This window comes from Castanea sativa, chromosome 8 (genome assembly GCF_040712315.1).
Source record: "Castanea sativa cultivar Marrone di Chiusa Pesio chromosome 8, ASM4071231v1".
Taxonomy (NCBI): domain Eukaryota; kingdom Viridiplantae; phylum Streptophyta; class Magnoliopsida; order Fagales; family Fagaceae; genus Castanea; species Castanea sativa.
The window spans coordinates 43601765-43625806 of NC_134020.1; the positions used below are offsets into that span (position 1 = coordinate 43601765).

The window sequence follows — 24042 nt, forward strand, 5'->3', positions numbered from 1 at the left end:
GGTTTTTTGTGAATTGTGAATGAAAAAAAGAAAAGAAAAGAAAGAGATTGATTTCGAGAGAAAAAATATTAAATTAAAATAATATTTAAATGAAATGGGGAAAAAATAAATAGCCTAATGCATGCACATATGAACCAAGTAAAGTATCCAAAAAAAAATATGGGCTTTAATTAGTTACTATTAATTAAGATTGATATGAATCCTGTTAGCCCAATATGTCCTAATAAGCCTACAATTTCTATATGTCAATTATGGATTTGCAGTTGCACATTGCATCCTCTGAGATCTATAAAACTTTTTGGATCTTAACCTTATTAGCCGAAGAGATAAGTTTTTTTTTTAAAAGAAAAGAAAAACCAAAGTGATTAGTTAGCTCAACACAAATCAATAATCTTCCAAAGGAATTCCTCGTTGAACCCTCAATTGCTCAAAACAAACTTCTAAGTCTAACACTTTTTGGAAGAACTCACATTATATGTCTAAATCTTGATTTTTTTTCCCCCTTCTTTTTCATTTTATTCCTCTGGGTCAATATTTCATTGATGAATACAAACAATAATGCCAAAACTAGCATTTTGTGCGTATTAGGGAAGAAAAAAAATATCATTTAAAACAAAAAAAAACAAAAAACAAACAATGACTGTCAGTTAATTAGGAATTCAGTAACCAATTATAAGTTTCAATAAAAAGTTGCCGTTTAGGTCAATAAGAACAAAATGACATTTAGATCATAAATAAGGGCAGCTGAACAAGATGCATTTGAACAAGAAAATATCTCATGAGAATATTGAGACCAACTTATAGAATGTTCCTCTCACCATTGGTGTGCCCCACACACTTGTGAGAGTCACATGTTATGAGATGAACGCTCCATAAGCCGGTCTTCAAATTTATATTTTTCCATTTGAACAGGTCCCATCATCAGGTAGTCTAATGGTTGAGAACAACATAGAGCATTCACAGCAGTGGAGCTAAATAGCTATATTGTTATTTTAGCTCCACTCAAACCCCAAAAACCCACCTGCAGCAGTGGAGGCAAAGCTAAAAAATTTTAGCTTTGCGCTACAATGCTCATGTATCAATACATGAGCACTGTAGATGAAAGTTATAATTTTTTTTTTTTTTATTCGGGCATGATAGATCACTCTCTGAAGCATTTCACTCTCTCCTCTCCATTTCACATTTCACTCTCTCCTCTCTCTTTCTCTTCACAATCACACTCTGAAGCTCGCTGCTGCTGACGCCGCCTTCAACGTCAGCTGAGAGCTACGCTGACGCCGCCTTCAACGTCAGCTGAGAGCTACGCCGACGCCGATCAGCTGAGAGCCACGCCAACGCTGATCAGCTGAGACCCACGCCGACGCCGATCAGCTGAGACCCACGCAAGCTCACCGCCGATCAGACCCACGCCGATTCAGCTCCACGCAACACCGATTCACCGCCAATCCGCCGATCAGACCTCCGCCTCAATCCACTTCTCTTCCGCCGATCAGACCCACGCCGACATTGTCCTCCTCACCGAAGCCCAGCTCTATGATTGATGATTTTTATTTTGTTTATAATTGGTGATTTTGTTTGGTCTAGGTTGAGGGAAAAGATTGGAGATTTCGGTTGGTTTTTTTTTTTTTTTTTTTTTTTGCTGCTGTGGACTGGTGGTGGTGGTGGTGGTGGTGGTTGTTGTGACTGTGGCTGATGGTAAAGGTGGTTGTGGTTGTGGTTGGTTGTATGAATGTTTTTTGAGTTGTGGGATATATTATTTTATTGTAGGAGGTATATTATTTTATTGTGATGTTTATATTATTTTATTGTGTTGAAAGCTAAAATAGATCCACTGCTGCAGCATATGTGTAGATATGTATAGGTAAAATAGATAAAGTAACTTTTGGTGAAGCTAAAAAGCTAATTTTTTAGCTCCACTGCTGTGGATGCTCTAAGCTATCAACATGTAGTAAAATGCTGAACATTGCTTCTAATAACTGTAAAATTTTCAAAGTTCAAGTACTAAACCAATCAGGTCTTCCATTTGGGTCTGACTATTATAAGATAGCCCATACATGGAACAAGTCATTAGTGCTTCGTAATAGAGGAGGCCCCTAGAACTTAAATTTGTGTTATTCTACCAGGCTACAAGTATAAAATCAAGTAAAATGCATGGAATATGATGTCATATATGTAAAAAAAAAAAAATAATAATAATAATAGTAAAAATATGTTACAGAAGTAAGAACACAAGAAGTTTGTATAAATTAAATCTGCTATTAAACAAATAATATGTGAAAATGTAATATACAAATGCTGCCAATGGAGCAAGCCCTAATGGACGAACGTGTAATTCTACATGGCTGACAAAGAAAAATCCAGCAGCCACAAACCTATTCCACAGTGTGCAGTGACAAGTAGAAACCTAAACTCTAACAGCAACACATGGTCATCCCAATTTCTATAAATATAAACTGGCAAGGGAATATAAAATGAACAAAGAATGCTAGTCTCAGATCTTTTTCCATATATGCTACAAAAATAAGAAGCTGCCAAGCAGTAATATGTGCATTAGGAAAGAAATCATGCTTATTACTATCCCCTTGTAAGGCTCATTCCGCGGTGAACTGTTATCGTTTAGCTGCCCAGCATTGACATATTCACTTTTCCCAGTTTTCATAGTTGCAGTGACATTTACTGACGTTGAACCTGATTGCATGAATTCAAAAATGAAGGGATTAAGAATTCAGTACACACATAAACTCACATAAGCCCAAGGGCAATTGGACACCAGGGAGTAACCATAGCCTGTTATCATTATAGCATTTTAAATGTGCCTGCCTTTTAAAAATAAAAGAAAAAAAAATCCATTTAGCATTTGAATAAGTCTATTCACTTTTCATAATGCATACTTATAAAAAGGTCATGGAAAGTTTTCAAAAAAATGACCTTATCATTAATTTATAGAATTATTTACATAAATAATCATTTAGGCATTTAGCACAATCAACATGTCCCTTTCAATGTGGTGTCCAACAGCCCCATTCAGATAGGATATTGAAACTTACAGTCATAGTTAGCCCAGCCAATCCGTTGACCAGCCAAATCATAAACAAATATTTTGTCTTTTAGGACAAGGTCTGCAAAAAGAGATTGAAATATTGTTTTCTTAAAGCACAAGAATAATTAAGTTTTTTCGAGCACATTAGACAAAAGAAAATTTAGAATATGCCATAATTCTAACAAATCAAATACGATAAATTTAGAACTAGCCCTAACTGGCAGAGAGAGAAAAAAAAAAAGGGGTGGGGGGAGGGGGTGTAGGGGGCACCTTATGTGCACATGTAGCTGAAAAGGCAAATTGCTGATCATATTAAACTTCTGAGCCCCCCCCCCCCCAAAAACCCAAAGATAATACAAAGGAAGTTCCTCACACAAATTGCTGTCTACTAAGATTTAAAATGAAAAAGAACATGCCTTGATTGAGTTTAAGGTTTCAGGAAAGGTCTAAAACTTCATTATTTGACACAACATGAACATTCAAGCTAAGTGATTTCAGCACAGGTAATCAATAAAAGCAAAGTTTCAAGTCTGGCCATACCTCCTAAAATTGTCAGCCCTTGACCCTGTAGTTTCTGTAGGCCAATGCACCACACTGCAGAGCTACCCTGAAAAGGATATTGACCGAAGTTAAAAGAATGAAAATAGTAAACCATTATTCCACGTGTGGTGATAAGATAGAAACAAAACTATGTATAAGGACCACTACAAAGCTTCTTAGCTTGCTTGGGTTATTTTAACTCCGCAGAAGAAACCACTGCCAATGATTTGATGGCAATAGTTAATAAAAGAAACAGTCAAAGAATATCAGCAAAGATGGATTCTTGGGAATAGTGAGGCAAGGCATTAAGAAGCCAGTAATACTTGAGAATCTTCTATCAGCATGTAAAAGGATCAACTTGAATGCAAATAATTATGCCAAGGTGGGTTACTACACAATATGGATTACAATATTTCTGAAACAAGATTTATACGTCAGAATATCATGGAAATTGCATTGCATAGCCAGAAGTATGCTCCCGCACAATTGGGTAATTGAAAAAAGTGGTTAAAAAGTCACAGCTGACATTCTAAATAAGACTTTAAAAGAAGAAATAGAATACAGAAAGCCAAAGTCAGTGCATGGAAACAATGGAAGGATTATTCAAGTAAATAGGCTAATTACATCTCACATCAACTCACCTGCTATTTCCAAACAAAGGTAAAATATGTAGACAAGTTCTCACCAGTTATAAAGCTAGAGAGAGAGAGAGAGAGAGAGAGAGAAGAGAAGAGGGGAAAAAAATTGTATACTCACAACAGAATTTTGTTGTAAGAGGTAGTCCTGAGGTCTTAAAATCATGGATGCACCACCAGCAAAGTTTAAACTAACTTGAGGAAAGACATCAGTGACACTGAACATAAGAAAAGAAACATTTCAGAATTAAGATCATCTGAAAAGACTAATACCCAGGGAAGAAGGAACTGAGACGATATGAGCAGAAAGTGAACCTGGAGGTAATTAAATAACACTGATTTCCCTTGGAAACAACAGGTTGAGCAGATTGTGAAACAGCATTTGTTACCTGCATGACAAGAAAATAACATACTTATATTATCATTCATGATTAAATAGTAAAACTATGCAGTTTAAAATATTTATAATGAAAATGGAATTCTAAATAGGTTAAGTAAACACAGAGAGTTTGCTCAACAGGAACATACAGCAGTGACAAAAGGATTATAAGCTGCTTCTGCAAGGTATGCCAAAGTTGTCCCAGAATCAATTATGGTCCCTTGGTTGTTTGATGTTGTGAACACCGATGGGTTAATTGATAATGTTTGCCCACTGACAGAAATGCTCTGCAGATTCAAATTATAATGAGGCCTGAAATTTTGAACAGACAAGTGATCAGTCAAACCAAATGCAGTGATGTTTTACACGGTCCAATCCTCACAAGCATTTATTAGAAAACAAAAAGGTAAAATATCCCAGAAACTTCAACATATCAGATCTGAATGGAAACCTACAAATGTTGTTTAAAATTAAAGGTTTTTATGTGTAACAAGCTACATGTGCATACAGATTTCAGTAAAGAAGAATCTTTTAACAGGCAAAAACTTTTTATGTTAAACTGATGCCACCAACCATATCACCTCTCATACACATTTATCAAGTTCATGCAATTCCAAACAATAATCCAACTTTGCAGTAGTATAAAATCAAAGTTAATCCTTATAAAACTATTAAAAATCAGGAGGATGAGAATGCACGGCTGATCATAAACTATAAAACAATTATTTAGAAGCGCCATAAAAAGTCAAATGAACAATATAGTTTTGGTTTTGAACCTGCCATAAAACAAATTGTGAAAACACATGATGAACTCTAATGACAACCATTATCTGTCACTTTCATATAATTTACAACTCATTAAATTGCACTCAACATAACTCCAAGTAAAATAAAGCATTTAATTGGATATTGCATAAAGATTTAGCAGATTACTCCTGAGGAAAAGAACGTACTGTGATGGAACAAGTGGAGTATAGACTATATTAGGCTCCAAGATTTCCCCAAGAACCAATATGCCTCCACCAGCTTCATCTCCTCTCAAACAGTGTGAGAATGCTTTTGGTGCTACTCCCTGCGAAGCAAGTTGTGAGACAACAGACATTTCCTGCTGCCCAAACCCAAAGATGCCATCAACCGCTCGATCTGACTTTGTCAAGTCTCCTGTCTGTGAGGTGCTACACCTGTTTCATGATCCACCATCTAAGGCACGTATTCCAACTTCAAACCAACAAAAAAAGAATACAACTAATATCTCAGGCTTGAAAAACTAATTATAGCTCACCCAAAGGCAATAGGAGCCGAAGAATTCGTGGTCACAGACCCCCCAAGAATTGTGTCGAAATACAACAAGTCTGATACATAATATCCAGAGGTCCCACTCCCATCTCCATACTGGAAAGCATATGCACACTGATTGGTCTGACTAGAACAAATGGCATCTGATGATTGAACTCCAGCACTGCATCTTTGGTCTGAACAAGAGATCAATGAAGCTGTTGACGAGCTCCCAGTATCAAAGAAATTGAGCGGAATCTATAAGAAATCAAAGCACTTGTATTTAAAATCCATAGCAGCATATTGCCTTATTGTTTAAGCAATACTAAAGGACTTAAAAACCATATATAAGAATGAATATGGATAAGAAAAGGGAATACTTGGAGTCCACTCGTTGTTGGGCAACCATTGCATGAGTTACAACTGACCCACAGAACATCACTTCCTGTATCAATCTGCACATAAAATTCTTTTGGAGGAGAACCCAATTGCACTTTTGTATAATAGAGCCTGTAATAAAGCCACAATTAATCCATCAAAGTTTGATCAAAATAAGGAATATATTTGTAAAATTAACCAAACACCAAGATAAAACTCCCAATAATTCCAACATACTAGAAAGCAACACAGAGAAATGGAAGCCATATCAAAACTAAAAAAAAAGCACCTAAAGACAATGAATTTCTTTCACTCCTATTAAAGAGCAAACCAATGTAGACAAGAATTTAGATAGCACAACCAAAAAGGAAGCAGAAACCCATAATTAACAAAAACCGACAAAAGAAAACTACTTAACAATGAAAACCCATATCCCAAAATCAATGAAAAGACCACACAACACATACAAACTTATCCCAACGCACACAAACAAAATATAAAAGAAAACCCATAACTCAAAGCTCCAATTCATATTAAAAACACACACACACGCACGCACAAATTGAAAAAACAGAGTGAATTATAGAATTACCCAACAACGAACGGATCGTAGGTACCAGCTACAGGGAAATCAACGACGCCATTAGAAGACTGCAACATTCTTCCATGCCTGACTGAGTCACGAGCCCTGAGTTGACTCAGTTCCACTCGTTGGCTCAACGGAAAGGCCCTTTCCAGCTTCAGTGTCGCCGGAAAACTGCACAGAACCAGCGTCGCCTGAAACAGCAGCGCCACCGCAAACAGAATCCCGGCCGGCACAATTCCTCTCATCTCCTCTCTCTCTCTCTCTCTCTGAGTTTTTCACTTTTTTCTTCTCACAATGATGGAAACACGTGTATTATATATATCTATATATGTGTGTGTGAAAGAATGTTGTAATTTAATATTTAAAAAAAACAATGTTCTTGTTCTTCAATTTTTGTTTTGGTTTGGGTTTTTTTTTTTTTTTTTTTTTTGGGTGAAAGAGTTTGGAGAGAGAGATAAAGTTTGAAGCTAACAGCCGACGAGAACAGATGTTTCAAACAAAAAAAAAACAACAATTATGGATTTGAGCGATGTTTGTATGTTTACGTTACTATATATATTCTTTTTAGTTTTTTTACTTTTTTTTTTATTATTATTTTATAAGGTTTTAGTTGCGACCTTGGTGGAGTTTGTGAGAGTTTCGTTGTGTGTTCCTATTTGGTAAGCCACACAATCATATTGCGCGTACTTTCTACGCTCTTTCCTTTCTCAGTTTATATATATAAATTTATTTATTTATATTTATTTTATTACATATATAAGGGTAGAAATTATCATAATGTTCATTCAAAAAAAAAAAATTATCATAGTTTGACGTGACCAAGCTACTGCCTCAACTTTGTCGCAGGAGAAAGGAGAGGAAAGATATTTATTTATTAAAAAAATAATGAATATTTATTATAATCTAGACCCTTCAAGTGAAATGTTATTCAATGTCTATTTATATTTAAGAAGTCTATATTTATTTTTTTGAAAATGAATTAATTTTTTTCCTTATCTTTATAACTCTAAAATCAAATTCTATTTATATTTAAGAAGTCTATATTTATTTTTGTGAAAACAATTTTTTTTTCCCTAATCTTTATAACTCTAAAATCAAATTTAAAAAAATATTAAAATAATTATTCCTAAATTTTGGAAAAATAAATCGAACCAAATGAGCGCCTATTAGTTTGTCTAACATAAAATCTTCTTTTTAAAACTCTCGCCTTCAGAGAGAAATGTACTATCCATAATATTTTTACAAGAAATTTTATGTGATAAGGTGTTACTTGATATTACTTGTGGACAAAAAAATAACTTTAATTATAGATTCAAATTAAAAACCTAAATAACCTGCAATTTAATATTTTTTTGTGTGTGTTTAAGAGTCAGTTTCTAAAAAAAATAAAGTGGGTGTTGTCCCACATAACTTGAGTGTAACTCTTTCCCATTACTTAAATCCCGACTTAACTATTACAAAAATGAGGTTATTTTGTAGCGGTGATTTAGGTTAAGTAATGTGTTTGAGTTTGGTGAGAGGGTGTAATTAAATGTGTGTTTTACAGTTAGTTTGTTTATTAAAAAAATTTATAAAAATATTGTGAAAGTTACATTTCTCTACCTTTAAAGGTTTTTAAAAAAAATTTAAAAAAAAAAACTAAAAATTAAAAAGCTATGAGTTTGGTGGATCAGGTGCTCTTCGTAACTTACCATGGTCGGTGATGATTTAATAGTTAATACATTATTATGATGAGTTGACCATGTCCAATCATGAATTATATAATAGGCTAATAGCCAAGAAAAAAATATATATATATATATATTAATATGAAAATGAACAAATGATGGTCAACGACCGCATTATCGAACTATCATTATAATGACTTTTTTTTTTTTTTTTTACTACTATACGTTTTAAATTTAATTCTTGAAAAAAAATTACATTTTATATTTTAGATGATATTTACAGGGTTTCCATTTTAGTGTTTTAACCTTACTACCTTAGTAATATATAAGCAAATCTATGTTAGGAGAAATTATTTAGTGTATCAGAGTGCCGCATCAACAATTTTGTGGAATGAATACGTTGACAATGTTTTATAGTCAATATTTTTTTTTTTTAAGTTTTTCTTCAGTAGTAAAAAGTAATAGCTATGAATTAATAGAAGTCGTATCATAGGTTTGAAATACATATTTTATAAAAAAGAAGAAGAAAATCCTCGTATTTTTTAATAAAAATGGTAATGGGTCCAAAACGGATGCACTTTTAAAAAAAATATTTTTTGGTGTCATTTTTTGTTCCCTTCAAAGAACAAACCTCTCATTGACATTATCATATTTTCACCATTTTTATCTATTCTTTTATTTATCAAAAAAAAAATTCATCATTTTTTTTCTCAAAATTGTTTTTGTTTTTGTTTTGTAATTGGGTAATATATAGAATATAAGAATTTCAAATGAATTTGACTTCTATTATGATAGATGGTTAAGTTGAAATGTATTTAAGAGTAAAGAATTTATATAATTTACTTTATTTACATTCTGTTAGTGTTAAATAAATCTTACTCTTATTTTCCATGTTTTTATTTAATCTTGAAATTCAATATATTTCTTATTTTTTGAATTTGTAGACCTTTTTTTTTTCCATTCTTTGAACTCTTGAGTTGAAATCTAGTTATGGTCATGATTAGTAAGGATGGCAATAAGACGAAACGAGGTCAGATTATGAGTACTTATTTCTTTCCTTGTCCATTTTTCAAGGTGGAAAAACTCATGGGGGAAAATAGAGGCAAGTTAAATTTTAGATATTTTGTCATTTTATAGTGAGATGAATCTAACACTGATGAGATATATATATATTTCAAGAAGTAGTAAAATAATATACGCATGCATACATTCAATGCAGAGTGAGCAACGAGGCAAAAAAAAACCCCACTTAGGGCGGGGTATTTTTACCATCCTTCTAAAAGCATCCATAGTAATGCTCTTAAAATAGCATTTTAATTATTTTATAACTTCAAACAAACAAAAACACCCCACAACAACAATGTTGCTAAACTTAAAATATTTTACCAACTTGTTACAATGAGCTGTTTGTAGTAGTAGCACACTGTAGCAAGTTGTTACAAATATTAAATTATTTTATCTTTCTTCTCTCGTTATTAAATTAGCTTCTCTCTCTCTCTCTCGTTTATTATATTTATATTATTTGTTTGTTTATATTATTTTAATGTATTTTTTGTTAAAATAAAATTTTAATTTGATGTTGAATATATTATAAAATGAGTTGTTAAAATAGATAAAATAGGTTTTTGAGTTGTTAAAAACTATATATTTTGAGAACCTTGCTGTAAATGCTCTAATTAGTATAGTAGGCATGAGAATACCCCCAAAAAAAAATCCTTGTAGTGCAGAGATATTGTTTAACTTTTATCTCACATAGGCACACACAACTAAAATATTTTTCCCCCCTGGGAATCAACTAAAATACTATTTACATCCTCTACGTTGGAAGTTACTTCTAATGGATCCCTTTATCAGATTTACAAATTCACACTATCAATTATTACAATAATATTAACATGCTACTATCAACATACCTAAACATGATATAGCTTTTAAGCAGGTTAACGATGAAATTGTAACAGACTATAATAAAATGAATACATTGACATTGTTGTAATAATCGTGAAATGTAAATCATAAGATTTGAATTTTATATATATATAAAGTTGAAGGACTGATTTAAAACTTAAAAGCAATCTAAGGTGTGAAGTGTGACGTTACCACCAAAATATAAAGCTTCTTAAGTCTTAACCTAGCTTGTCTACTTTCTGAAACCATTGAATTTTTTTTTTTTTTTTTTTGGGGGTAAGTAGACCACTATATACTAAGTTGTTTAATGCACTCTAGTCTATTCTTCACGTTAGGCAAAGAATTCCCCAAGTAGTTTGGCTAATAGTAGCTAGTATCTAATGTGAGAATTTCTCTCATTTGGTTGAAATCTGCGATGAAGTACATTGTTGGTGCCATAGATGATATATTTAAACTGAAAAAGAGAATGACAGAGATAGTGAAACTCCCTGTAGTTTTGATTGATCATTTCATTTCAACCTCCATTATAAATAAACCCTACCCAAATCAGCGTGATCTGCGTGCTTGTTTCTTTTGGAATCATTTCAAAGCATTAGGTGCTTCACTTTCTTTTTGGCAAGTATAGTTTCCAAAAGATATAAAGAAAAAAGGTTGTGTTTGGATTTGAATATTTAAAATCAATGTATTTAAAGAACAATTACCAGTATAAAATATAAATAGATTAATATAAATTTAATAGCACATGCTGATGTGGATTTTGGAGATTTTATTCAAACAAAAACACTTATATTATTTTTTATTATTATTATTATTATGGATTTGAAATGATATCTTATATATAGTCATTTAAAAATCAACATATTAATAAAGTTCAAATCTCTCCATAAATTTTATTAATAAATTAAAATTCTAATACTCTCTTTGAATTCTTTTACCCAAAGGAATTATAAATTGACCTAAAATGACTGGTGAAACTGTGACAAAGAAATAGATATTTTGGGATCAATTTTTCATAATTGTCAATGGGCTTGCACTGTGCTTTGTCGACTCTTCCTTCATCCTAGTCGTTTCAATTGGAAAAAAGTTTGTTGTCATTCGCAAAGTCAGTAGTGGGAGTTCCTATATTGATCGCATTCTTCCAGAGTTTCCTTCTCAATCTAACATTAACAGGGGAAAGAAAAAGTTATAGTACAATAATTTGAGTACTTATTCCATGCAACAATACTACCACGTGTCACCGACACAATTATTTTTATATAATTTATTGACTTGTATGATTATGAATGATCAATAAAAAATTATTCATATGAACAAAAAAATATATACTACTCTTAATTACACAAATCATTAATTTGTGAAATTTGGATGTATGAGTCACAGAATTATTCAAATACTAATTGACAAAGTAAAGAATGATAAAGTTACAACATTCTAAAGTTGTAGCTAGGATGGTTCGATTAGCCTTTAAATAAATAAAGTGAGGAAAAGTACAATTAGTACATGGAATGATACACATACAATCCCCAATGCAAGTATGAATTTCTTATATTCCGTGCAATTAATTATCAGAACAAATTGAACTATAGTTGACCCTACCATAGCTCAACCCACTTTCCTTATTCTTCAACCATTGTGGGCCACCCTTTATTTCAGAGGGCACGGGGCCCATCCTTCACTGTTCACCATTAACCCTAAAAGCCCATGACTTCCAAATTCCTTTCGAAATGCCACTTAGCATTTTCCCCTCCTTAAATTTGATTAGAAAAAAGTTAGCCAATACTCTAATGGTGTGTTTGGGTGACATCATTTGGACATTTAAATTTAGATTTGGGCAATTAAACTTTAAATAACTTTATTGAAAAGTTTAAAAAAGATTAAAAATCTGGATTTAATAAATTTACCAAAGATTTTAAATATTTAAAATGCTTAAATTTGAAATAACTCATAAAATCAAAATCAAAATTCAAGTTCTTAAAAGCAACTAAGAGTATTGGTTTAAAGAATTTTATTAAAAAATTTCATTAAAAAAATAAATTGATCTTTTAAAAATATATATATATATATTTTCCGTAAAATTAATATCAAACTTTTTTAAAAATTATTTATTAACAATAACTTTAATAGAATCCAGCATCCATTAATCGGATCCAATTTTATTTTGAGCATAAGCACTAAACACTTATTGAAGCACTTTAACAGAGCCACTTCTTTTTGGCAAGTACTTTCGCACAGCCCAACGCTCAATTATTTCGCATTTTACTTTACATGGCCGGTTTTAAAAAGTATATAGTCCACGTTCTTTGTCTTCTTTTACTTTCTAAATAATTGTCAAAAAAGATGACCCCAAAATAATATATATAAATTCTCAAAGGGCAAGTTGGGGCTGCCCTTTCTTCACAATGACTAAATTGCCCTAAATGCTATCTGAATTTAACGGCATATTCACACATATTTTTTATGAAATTGTTGGGAACAAGCTTGGCATTATTGTAATTGTGTGGTACTGTGGTATACATCTTTAAGATAGAAGTGCTTTGATTTTCGCGGCTAAACAACTTTGACCAGAGACCGCAAGAGGAGCAGGGATGTGGGCCAAGCAAAGTACTGCCTTATACATCACGGCGGCTGTGTACCCTATTTTCCTAAAGATTTATTTAAATTTATTTATTATATTTTTTAAAGTTGGAGATCTTATTATTGGAGGAAATTGAAAGTAAAATTCATCAAACAAACATGATCCTTGATTTGGTGTAATAATATTCTTAGAATATTTGCAAAATTACTCCAATAAAACTGCAAAAGAATTAGAACCTCTCTATATCTACATTTTTTAAAAACTCAAGTATTTTTTCTTTTTTACAACTTAAAAGTTTTAAGCATCATTTTTAATTTCATAATTTTAAAAGGGCAAAGTCAAGCTTCAAATTTTTTTGAAGTAATCTTCTCCAACTTATTACTTAACTATATGACATAAAAATGAATGAGATTTAAACATTTAATTGATGGCCTTATTACATTGAGAGAAATAGCATCTAGATCTTTAGGTGAAAGTGATGTTAGGGACCTTCCATATTTTTTATTACTAGTATTATTCACGTGTGATGCACTGCTTGATGAAGATTCATATGTAAGCTAAATTTTTTAAAATATAATTAAAACAAAATTATTAAATAAATAGTAATAATAAATTCTAAAATAAGTAAGCACTTTTAATAATAAAAAAATTATTTTAAGTTCTGATTGTTTAGAGTTTGAACTTTATCGGTGTTTATCTATTTTTATATATTAAGACTCTTTTTGTGCTTTGTGTTAATTTTTTAATATGAGATATAGAATGAGTTTGAACATTCCTATTTAGGTTATATTTAATTTATGCCATAACTAACACAAATAATAATAAACAAAATAGTTCCTCAATACAGATTTTTTTTCCTAGTGACCGTCTAATTAAAAAAATTAACATACTCGAAAAATAAATAAAATAGTCAAAAATCAAAATCAAAACATACACCAAAGAGTTAAAAATTTTGAGAATATAAATATGAAAAAATTAAAAACTTACATAAGATAACCAAAAACTTAAATGGGTGTCCATTGTTTTGCTTTTTAATAGTAAATTTCTTTTGGCATAATTTCCTTAACGCAAATTCAGAAGCAAAGAACAATAAGTAGGATGAATATATTAGATTAAAACATAAGCTTAAGTTGTATCTGGGGAAAAAAAGTGAAAATAATACAACAATGCGGGGTGTATTGTATGGGATTCAATTATAGAAATGACTTTATTGGTCTAAATTTTTTGATAATAGACTATTATTTGGAGTAGAATTTAAATTTCTAAAACTTAGATTATAAATTTTTATCTAAATTAAATTATTGTTAAATCTTATTCTTTAATCAAAAGTGTTGTAGCTTAATATCCTAATAAAATATTAATCTAATAAGATGCAACTTGATGAAAAAAACAAAAATAAAAACAAAAACGTGAGTTGTGTGGTATTTATATTAGAATTTTTTGATGATAGACTTTTAGTTTTATTTAAATTAAACAATTGTTAAATGTTATCCCTTAATTTGAGAAAATATATCATAACAAATAATATAAATTAATTTACTAATTAGTTGTTCTTAAAATGTTAAAAATAGACTTTTAGTTGGAGTAGAAGTCAAAATGTTGTTTTTTTCAAGAAAGAAATCGTGGGTTGTTGTTTGGGATTTAATTTTGAATTTTTAATAATAGACTTTTAGTTTGAATAGAATTAAAATTTGTTGAAATTTAAGTTTTATCTAAATTAAATAATTGCTAAATATTATTGCTTAATTTGAGGAATTATATCATAACAGATAATATAAAATTAATTTATTAATTAGTTTTTATAAAATATTGATAATAGACTTGTAAGTGCACAATTGCACCTGGCCCCAAAAACAGTTACGGGCTCAGGCCCAATGAGCCTTAAACAATGTAATTTGTAGAGTGTGGGCTTGGAACCCAGGTTAGAAGTGTTTGAGGATTAAATGGCAAGCCAAAGATTATAAACACTTGAAAACAACAAAGAATACTGTAAGTCAACCTGCTCGGACGTAAGCCGAGAACTGTTCTTATATTATTTCTCTCTCTTTTTTCTCTTTCTTTTAGGTTACAAAAAAAAAAGGGTCCCTATTTCTGTTCTAAGTTGCTCCTTAAATACTACTCTTCTTTTTGATACCCTGTACACGTGTTGCCCCAAACTCCCATTTTGCCTAGATATTTCTTTTCTTAGTACCTTTGAATAGTAACCAGAAGTTTCCCTTCCACTGTTCAGGTGTCACTTCCCCATCAATGCGGCCAGGGTGGTAGGTGCAAGGTCTTTAATGTGGAGGTGACAGCCTTAATCTTTGGTGTTTCTATCACATCGGTGCTTCCAGGACATTCAAGGGTCTACCCCTTTTATCCACTGGTTTTAACCATGTCATTGCCTAACGTTTATCATGAAGTCCCAGGTTCTCTAGTGTTCGTCCGAAGAGAAATTCACCATCGGCTGGATCCTCGGATCCTAGGCGTATGGGCCGACCCGTGGTATTAACAAGTTCTAAACTCAAGAGCAGGTCGGCCTTCTTTGGCACGGCCCAAAGGCCCATATCTCCATCAGGGTCCTTTTACTCCCCACAAGACTTTTAGCTGGAGTATAAGTCAAAACATGAGTTTTTTTTTACTAAAAATAAAACATGCATTGTTGTTTGAGATTAAAGTTTTGAATTTTTATAATAAACTTTTAGTTTGAATATAATTTAAATGATAAATTTTTACCTAAATTAAATAGTTGTTAAATATTATCCCTTAATTTGAGAAAATATATCCTAACAAATAATATAAAATTCATTTACTTTTTTTTAGAAGAATATCAAATTAATTTACTAATTAGTGGGAGTAGCCACTTGGTGCAACTATAGCTTCTAAATTCAACTTTTATTATATAGTATATAATATGGTATGATATAAGATTTCATGCAATTTATTACACATTTTCCCTCCCTTGTGGCATTGCCCTCCGCCATACCCAAACCCATGCATCCTAACCTGCATTGGCCATATGCAAATAACCATCCAAGCCCATGATCATTGTCGTGCCTTCATCCACTTGAGATAAAAAATAAAAATAAAAATAAAGAAAATCTCCCCCATCCACCGTCAAACCTTAAAAATGCCCTTATTTTCAAGGTTGGGAAAGTCCAATAGTCGGGAATGCATAGTGCAAGATAGGCAAGAAATATGCTAATCTTTTAAATACAAAACAAAAAGATAACATTTTACATAATTATTTATTATATTATTGATATTGTGGGGGGCAAAAAGATCCTGATGAGAATATGGGCCTTTTGGGCCGTGTTAAGGAAGACCGACCTGCTACTGGGTTTAGAATTTGTTGGTACTATGGGTCGGCCCATACGCCGAGGGTCCGAGGATCCAGCCGAGGGTGAACTTATCCTCGGACGGACACCGAAGAACTCGGGGTTTCGCAATAAAGATTAGAGGATGGCACGGTTAAAACCAATGGTTAAAAGGGGTAAACCCTAGAATGCCCCAGAAGCACTGGTGTTGAAGAAATGTCAAAGATAAAGGCTGCTACCTCCACATTAAAGACCCTGCACCTACCACCCTGGCCGCATTGATGGGGAAGTGACACCTGAACAGTGGAAGAGAAACTTCTGGTTACTATTCAAAGGCACTGGGAAAAGAAATATCTAGGTTAAAGGAGAGGTAAAGCAACACGTGTAAAAGGTATTCAAGAGAGTAGTATTTAAGGAGGAATCTAAGACAGAAAGAGGGAGATGGCCCTCTTTGGAACCTAAAAGAAAGAGAAAAAAGAGAGAGAGAGAGAGAAATTATATAAGAACAGTTCTCGGCTTACGTCCGAGCAGATTGATTTATAGCATTCTTTGTTGTTTTTAAGTGTTTATAATCTTTAGCTTGCTATTTAATCCTCAAACACTTTTAACCTGGGTTTCAAGCCCACACTTTACAAATTACATTGTTTAAGGCTCGTTGGGCCTGAGCCCGTAACTGTTCTTGGGGCCAGGTGCAATTGTGCACTTACAGATATGATATCAATTAAATATTTGATCACGGTTAGTTTGTAAAGTTTTTGTAGTAAAAGGATAATAGCTTAAGTTTATTCTTAAGATTTCATAACAGATTTGAGTTTTTATTTTATCTTTTTAAAGATAAGTGATTGGTCTTGAGGAGGAAGAGTGACTTTATATAATAAATATCACACGTGAGTGCCTTTATGTGTAAGAGTTAGGTTTTTTTTTTTTAGAAACACACACACACATATATATAGGAGAAGGGGGATGAGATAAGGGAATACACTCACACGCCAACACCAAAACTGCGTACGTGTAAGAGTTCGGTTAAATACACTAAAAATTTAACAATTTTTTGTACCACATGTTGAGTTGGTAATATTTCATTGGTTCTTATTTACGCTCAGGGACGGAGCTAGGACTTGAAGTTAAGGGGGGCAAAAGTATAAACAAAAAAAAATTGAAACTCTAAATAAATATTCATTTTATAAACCATCAACAAAGAAAAATACACAAAATTATTGTTTTTTAAGATGTTACAATGCAATTATTTATGAAAATAAGACATTAAATTTTCCTCAATATTAGTAGTTGGTAATGTTGTCCCACTATTATTAGCTTCTAAATCATTTGAAGTTTTTCTTTTGAAAAAATCATACATGGTAGTGAATTTTTTCATAATTTACAAATAAAATATAATTTGAAATTATCATATTATTATATGATCAATAATCTCTAATCATTTCACACAATAAACAAATACCATGCACACAAGTAGTCAACAAATAACCAACAAATTTTAAAGTGGTAAATAATCTCTTATTTACCTGAAAAAAAAAAAAAAAAAATTCAAAAGACACTAATAGACAACAACACTACCAAACAAAACTACAAATCTACACTAAAGTGCACAGAACGGCATTGTGTTATTTTACATAGTTTACAATTGTTAATCACTAGACTAGAGACGAGACACCACCTGACCACCATTTATTATAAGACCATCTCTTTGGCCTTATTAAAGATTGAAAGAGAAAGATTAAAGATGGAGTCAAGTCAGAGTCTACCTCTCTCTCTCTGACTCTATGTTTCTAGTCTGTTCTTCTATTTTCGGATGAGTCTCTCAGCTCTGCTTCTCTTTCAATTTTCTTCACAACACTGTCAACACATATGATTAAATCTAAGTTAATCAACCAACTAACCAAGCATTAGAGATTCAGATATGAGAGAGGGATAAAATGTTACCGGGTTTGGGGCCTTTGGGCGGTGCTGATTGCTGCGGTGGACTAGTGGTGGCCGATGGTGTCAGGCATGGTGCACTGTTCTGCCTTTGCTTCTGCTGCAGTGCCGCTGCCCAAGTCCTCAGTTTTGAGGTCTTCTGCCATAAGTTAGGTTTTAGGTTTTTTTTTTTTTTTTGGTAGTAGCTTAGAAATCCCCTGTTTTTCCCTTTTATTATATATTGTGTCTTGCCTTAAGTTGGCTTAGAAATCCCCTTCTAGTTAGAATTTTTTTTTTTTTTTTTTGCTTGTGTTTATTTGTTTTGGGCAGATGTCTAGGCTTAATTTTTGTTGTTGAGTTAATATTTATAGCTTTTAAAAATATCAATAATATTGTTGAGGGGGCAAATAGCAATTTTATTGAAACAGATTGCTAAAAATAATAGGTTACATATATAGTAAAAAAAAAAATTTAAAAATCTAGGGGGGGCGACTGCCCCCCCAGGTCCAACAATAGCTCCGTCCCTGTTTACGCTTATCACTAACATATATATATATATATATATATATATATATATATATATATTATTACTAACGATCTACCACATTAAATGTAAAATTTTTCATGTATCTAGACTTTCTCTATGCGTAAAATGTGATACCAAATATCAACTTTACCATCAAGGAGGGGGAGAAAGTAGGTCTTTTTATTTAATTAATTAATTTTTTGTTAGGTTTAATGAGTAATAAATTGCGTGTATAAACCTAAATTCGAGTGTCACTTTTAGTCAAGAAGCTGTTAAAGCCTCGCTTCATTTTTTCTTTCTTTTTTTATGAATAAAACCTCACCTTTGTGAGGATGGCACGTAGGCAGATTGGCAGAGCCAAATAACAAATGTGCGTCACTGCATATGTTATCGTTCCATTAATTTTGAACTGTGCATACCGAAATTATTGAAAGAAAATCTTTATAAATGTTAGTATGTACGCATTGACCGACGAGGATGACCTCAATGAAATTGAATGTACATGACAATATTTAGTTGGCGTGTCTCGGTGACACATATAGTAGCATGCATATGTGTTTGGCAAAAAAAAAAAAAAAATGTAGTAGCATATGTACTTGGGCAGTTGGGCCATCACATATATGATATATCCAATTTGGCACTGGGTTCTAGAACAATAAATTTATAGATGCAAATGATTTTTTTATATATTATTATTAGCATTAATTGTTGTGATTAGTGCATAATAAAAAATAAAAAATGATGTTTAGAATTTTAATAAAAACATCTAAGGTTTAAATATTCTATTCTTTAACTATCGAATTATTTTTTAAATGTATACTTTAAACCAATCACAATTTATGACTTATATTTTTCTTTTTAATTAACATCACTTTACCTTAACAAGTTGTAAAAACAATTTGCCACCAACTCTTGCTTACCGTTACGAAAGAGTGCTAGTACAGTCTCAAACTGCAAAACTATTAGAAATACTTTTTTTTTACTTAATTGAAGAAAATTGCGAGTTTGCGACCTTCTCGGCTAGTTCTATCTCTATCATTCTAGAAATACTTTTGAGAAAGACAAACTTTTAGGTGCAAGTGTTTCGTTTTGGACCTTTTGGTTTAGGTGAAACCGCGTGCAATGAAGTTCGCAAGTATCTTCATTCTTCACTCTTCAGACTTCAATAAAAGAAAATAAAAATGTAGATATATAAAAAAGTTTTGTAGGTTTTTTTTTTTTTTTTTTTGAGAATCGAGTTTTGTAGGTTGAGACTATTCTATTTTTCTTACATATGTCAAGGTTTTCACCGCAGGATTGTACATCTCTGGCTTGAACAATATGTAATTTAATTTTTATTGACTTTCATTTCTTGCCTTGCTAAAACAATATAAAAATTACTTTCCAGGGGACCAGGTGGGATTTCTTTACTAAAAAAATAAAAGAATTTCTAGATCTATATATGTTTTGATTTAGTTTGTTATTATTATAAGTCCATATTTTATTCCTCTGAGATACGTAGTGGAATGTCATATGGGGAACAAACGAAGTACCAACCAAGAAATTTTTTGAGAAGGAAGCTTCCTATAATTTTTGTTTTTTTTTTCCCTAAGAAACGACACAATATATATAGTGTACATTGTGCATGCACAATGTGCAGTTGTGCAGAGAGAGAAAGAGAGAGAGAGAGAGTGAGAGAGAGAGAGAGAGAGAGAGAGAGAGGATAACATGATTAGGAGATACTTACAAAGAAACATTTTTCTTTCTTTCTTTCTTTCTTTCTTTCTTTATAGATAAATACTACTGTCACACCCATAGGGAACTGAATTCCCGGTCTTACCTTCCAAAAATCATAAAGTACTAATAGCATAGCTTCCCTTAAAAAAAAAAGAAAAAGAAATTTAAGTTTGAATTGTCAAAGAAAGAAGGTTTGGTTGCTGATTAATTTTTTTTTTTTTGGGGTTAGTAAAACATTGTTCTTTTCAATATAAAAAATTTTCTCACTAAATACATCTTAACAACCTTTCATAGTCCCCCTAAATAGGAATGACAATGGGAAAGGGGTGAGATCTTCACCCCGACCATAAAATCCTACTTCATATTAATTTGTATTACAACTATTACAATTTTCTTTCCTAATAAAACCTATTTCATTAATATAAATATAGTTAAAATTACAAGTAAATTTATCCTATCAAATCAAACAAATTTTTAGCAAAAACTGAATAATATTATCCAAGTGTTTAATAAGTTAATATCACAACAAAAACAAAAATCTTAGGGCTTGTTTGGTAGGCCATTTTAAACACACTTTTATGTATTTTAAATACACTTACACACATTTTCACATACTTTTTCATCCACACGTATATCAAAAACATCCAAACAACATTACTCAAACTCATCTATCAAACACTCCCTTAATATTCACGCATTTAAATAAGCAGTACTGATTTGTTTGTTTAAATAGTAGAGATTTAGAGTATGAACAATTTACAATTATAGCCTTTATCAACTTGGGGCAGTATAGGGACAAGGTTAGGAGGGGTGGAGTGGAGCCAAAATGTCTAAACTCATCATTGCCCTACTTTTTGACGAGGGTTAAAATCTCGTCCCATCCCCACAGGACAAGAAAAACTCACACGGGAGCGAAGTAGGGAGGGGTGAGTCAAGGTGGGGCAGGACAAAATTGCTATCTTTGCCCCTAAAGCCCCAAACATATACATGTATTACAATTTAAAAAGAAAAAAGAAAAAAGAGAAAAGGAAAAAGGAAAAAGAAAAAGATGACAAGTCTTGATTTTTGGTCACACTTGGCTGACGCTTTGCATCAAAATTCATGAGGTAAAAGTAAAACATGTTGCTTATGATCTATTTGAATATCGTTTATTTTGCTAAAATTGAAAACTTATTACTGAAACTATTGTAGATGAAAGTAAAAATTAGTTGAAATAATACAGTGAAACTCATGAATATTACTAAAAAATGTAGTGAGATTCATGAATAGTCACCAAAATAAGTTACATAGTAAAATAATTTTAATTTTTCATTCCTATCGAAATGCCAGCTAAGAGTTCAAGCTTATATTGTTGAAAATTGAGTTTGAAACTTTCAGGGTCACTTTGTTTGATTGGTGAACAAACTCGCATAGGCTACTAACATTGAATTAAAAAAGCAGCTACAGGTCAATATAGTGACATCGGACAAGCATATTCTAAACCCAATAAAGTCAATTAAATAGCCAAAACAAAACCCAGTAACGCCTGAAACATCCAGAAGACAATTGTATTCATCTTTGGCAGATTTTCCCACAACAAAAATTGACGGTTGCGTCGACATTATATTATGCAACAAGCACGTTTAACTTGGATTTGACAATAACTAGACAATGAAGTTTGGGTATTATAAAAAAAAAACATTTAACTAGAGAATCATAAAGATACGGTGAGTTGATCTAGTTTTAGTTTTGATATAGTTGAACTAGTTTTCTTGGTCATTATTTCTTTATTTTCTTTCTAGATCCAAAGTCAATTTATTTTATTGACCAGCTGATTGTAGTCAATAATAAAATCAACTTTCTTGTATATTAAGGTAAATGTTCTCTTCGATGTAATCTAGAATCGGCAAACATTTAAAAACACATAAGGCTTCCCCAGGTAGCTCTTTTTTATTTATTGAATCGATTGAGTAAAAGAGTATACCATAGTCTTGTGCAAAGGAAATATCGAAATGGTCAAACTCTCCTCACTCCTCACCAACATATGCTGAAATTTTCTTGCAAGATAGACGTGTCTCCCGCTTAAGAATAACATTATTATTATTACAAAATAAAAAAGGAAAAATGTAACGCATTCCTTAATTGTAATGGTTTATAAAATTTTTTTATGGGAAAAGAAAAAGTAATAGATTTTTTTACGGCTTATTATATTTCTTATAAAAGTGGTATTAAAAATTTCATAAAATGATTTATTAACAATTGATCTAAGGACACCTGTTAAAATAACCTTTAAAAGAAAAATTCAAATTATGCCTTGGAATTAAATTAATGAGTGCATTTTAAAGGCAAATGTTGGCTGGAAAGGACAGCCAATCTCTGCTTTCTCAAGAAAAATTCCAGCTACCTTTCATTCAGCCATATGGATCAGTTTGAACTTTATATGAATAAAACTTATAATTTGAGAGCTTTAACGATAATTTGAGAGCTTTAACGACTACTACTAGGACTAGATTATTAGAAAACAAAAAGACTTTAGGACGACAAAAGTTAAGCCTGTCAATCATCATTTTGGACACTATATCTACGATATTTCATATTTATCTCTTATCAACATAGCCATGGCAGTTGAACTACCCAAAAAAAAATCTAAAGAATTATTGGTACGTTGCCTTTAGAGATTTTTTAATTTAGGTCAATCGCAACTATCCACTCTAAATAATGGGAAGGTTGTAATGTGCAATCTAAAATTTTGTGACTAACAGAACAATTTGATATTAATTTATAATGTTCACCTGCTATGCAAATTAGTTTCTAAAACACTAAATTAACAGATTACTAGATATATTAATCCAAAATCACAGAATTGAGTGCTGAATTATTGTAGTTTAGGATTCATATTACAAATACTATATGTTTAGGCTTTGTTTGGTAAGGGTTAAAAAGTGAGAGTAGAGAAAATATAAAGAGATGTTTCACATTATAAATGTTTGGAAGAATGGATAGAAAAAAAAAGGTACATATATTGTATTTAATTCCTAATATATTTCTCTCTCTCTCTCTCTCTCTCTATATATATATATATATATATATTTGATGGCAATATAATCCTATATTGAATTGTGTTTAATAAATAATAAATTAAAGAGATAAAAATTGTCAAATTACTTATTCTCTTTTATTTGCCTCCAATTTTGAAAGATTAAAAATGGTGAGTTTGGGCGAAAAATGATCATTACTCTCTTTATTTCCTTTACCTTTCTTTTAATTTTTTTTTATACATATAAAATTTAAAAATTTGTTGAACAACAGAAAATATCAATTCAATTTCCATTATTTCTCTAGGGACATGATTTTCAGACCAAGCCCAAAATGTAAAGAATCTTGGCCCCGTGAACCCAGTACAATAAATTTGTAGAGAGTGAGTCAAAGAACTAGGCTTTAGTGCATAGATAACAGTTAATATGGTTTTGGATGATGAGCCAACAAGAATTGAACCCGGTTTGTGCGAGAAAGTTTGTCCTCGGCACAGTCCGAGGAACTCTGTTTTAGTATATATTGGATGACAATGGTTACAGGAGTTGTTGAGATTACTATAGTGCTTTCTCTTCTCTTTTTTTCATCCTTCCAT

General features: G+C 31.7%; 1 protein-coding gene across 1 annotated transcript; it reads right to left on the reverse strand.

Moving 5' to 3' along the window:
- Positions 1-2236: 2236 nt before the first annotated feature.
- Positions 2237-7361, reverse strand: LOC142607856 (aspartic proteinase 36). The gene is made up of 10 exons (XM_075779505.1): positions 6840-7361; positions 6250-6379; positions 5877-6127; positions 5548-5775; positions 4744-4906; positions 4531-4604; positions 4337-4433; positions 3581-3647; positions 3048-3119; positions 2237-2688 (listed from the first exon to the last, which is right to left on the reverse strand). Exons 1-10 carry the CDS (start codon positions 7076-7078, stop codon positions 2513-2515), a joined length of 1497 nt encoding a protein of 498 aa, XP_075635620.1. The 5' UTR covers positions 7079-7361; the 3' UTR covers positions 2237-2512.
- Positions 7362-24042: the final 16681 nt, after the last annotated feature.

Bases quoted from the DNA above. Each gene is read 5' to 3' on its own strand.
- LOC142607856 (XM_075779505.1), bottom strand. From the start codon at position 7,078: ATGAGAGGAATTGTGCCGGCCGGGATTCTGTTTGCGGTGGCGCTGCTG. The intron at 5,776-5,876 runs GTGAGCTATAAT...ATCATGAAACAG, and splicing joins TCGGCTCCTATTGCCTTTGG to GTGTAGCACCTCACAGACAG. The intron at 4,605-4,743 runs GTATGTTCCTGT...CTTGTCATGCAG, and splicing joins ATAATCCTTTTGTCACTGCT to GTAACAAATGCTGTTTCACA.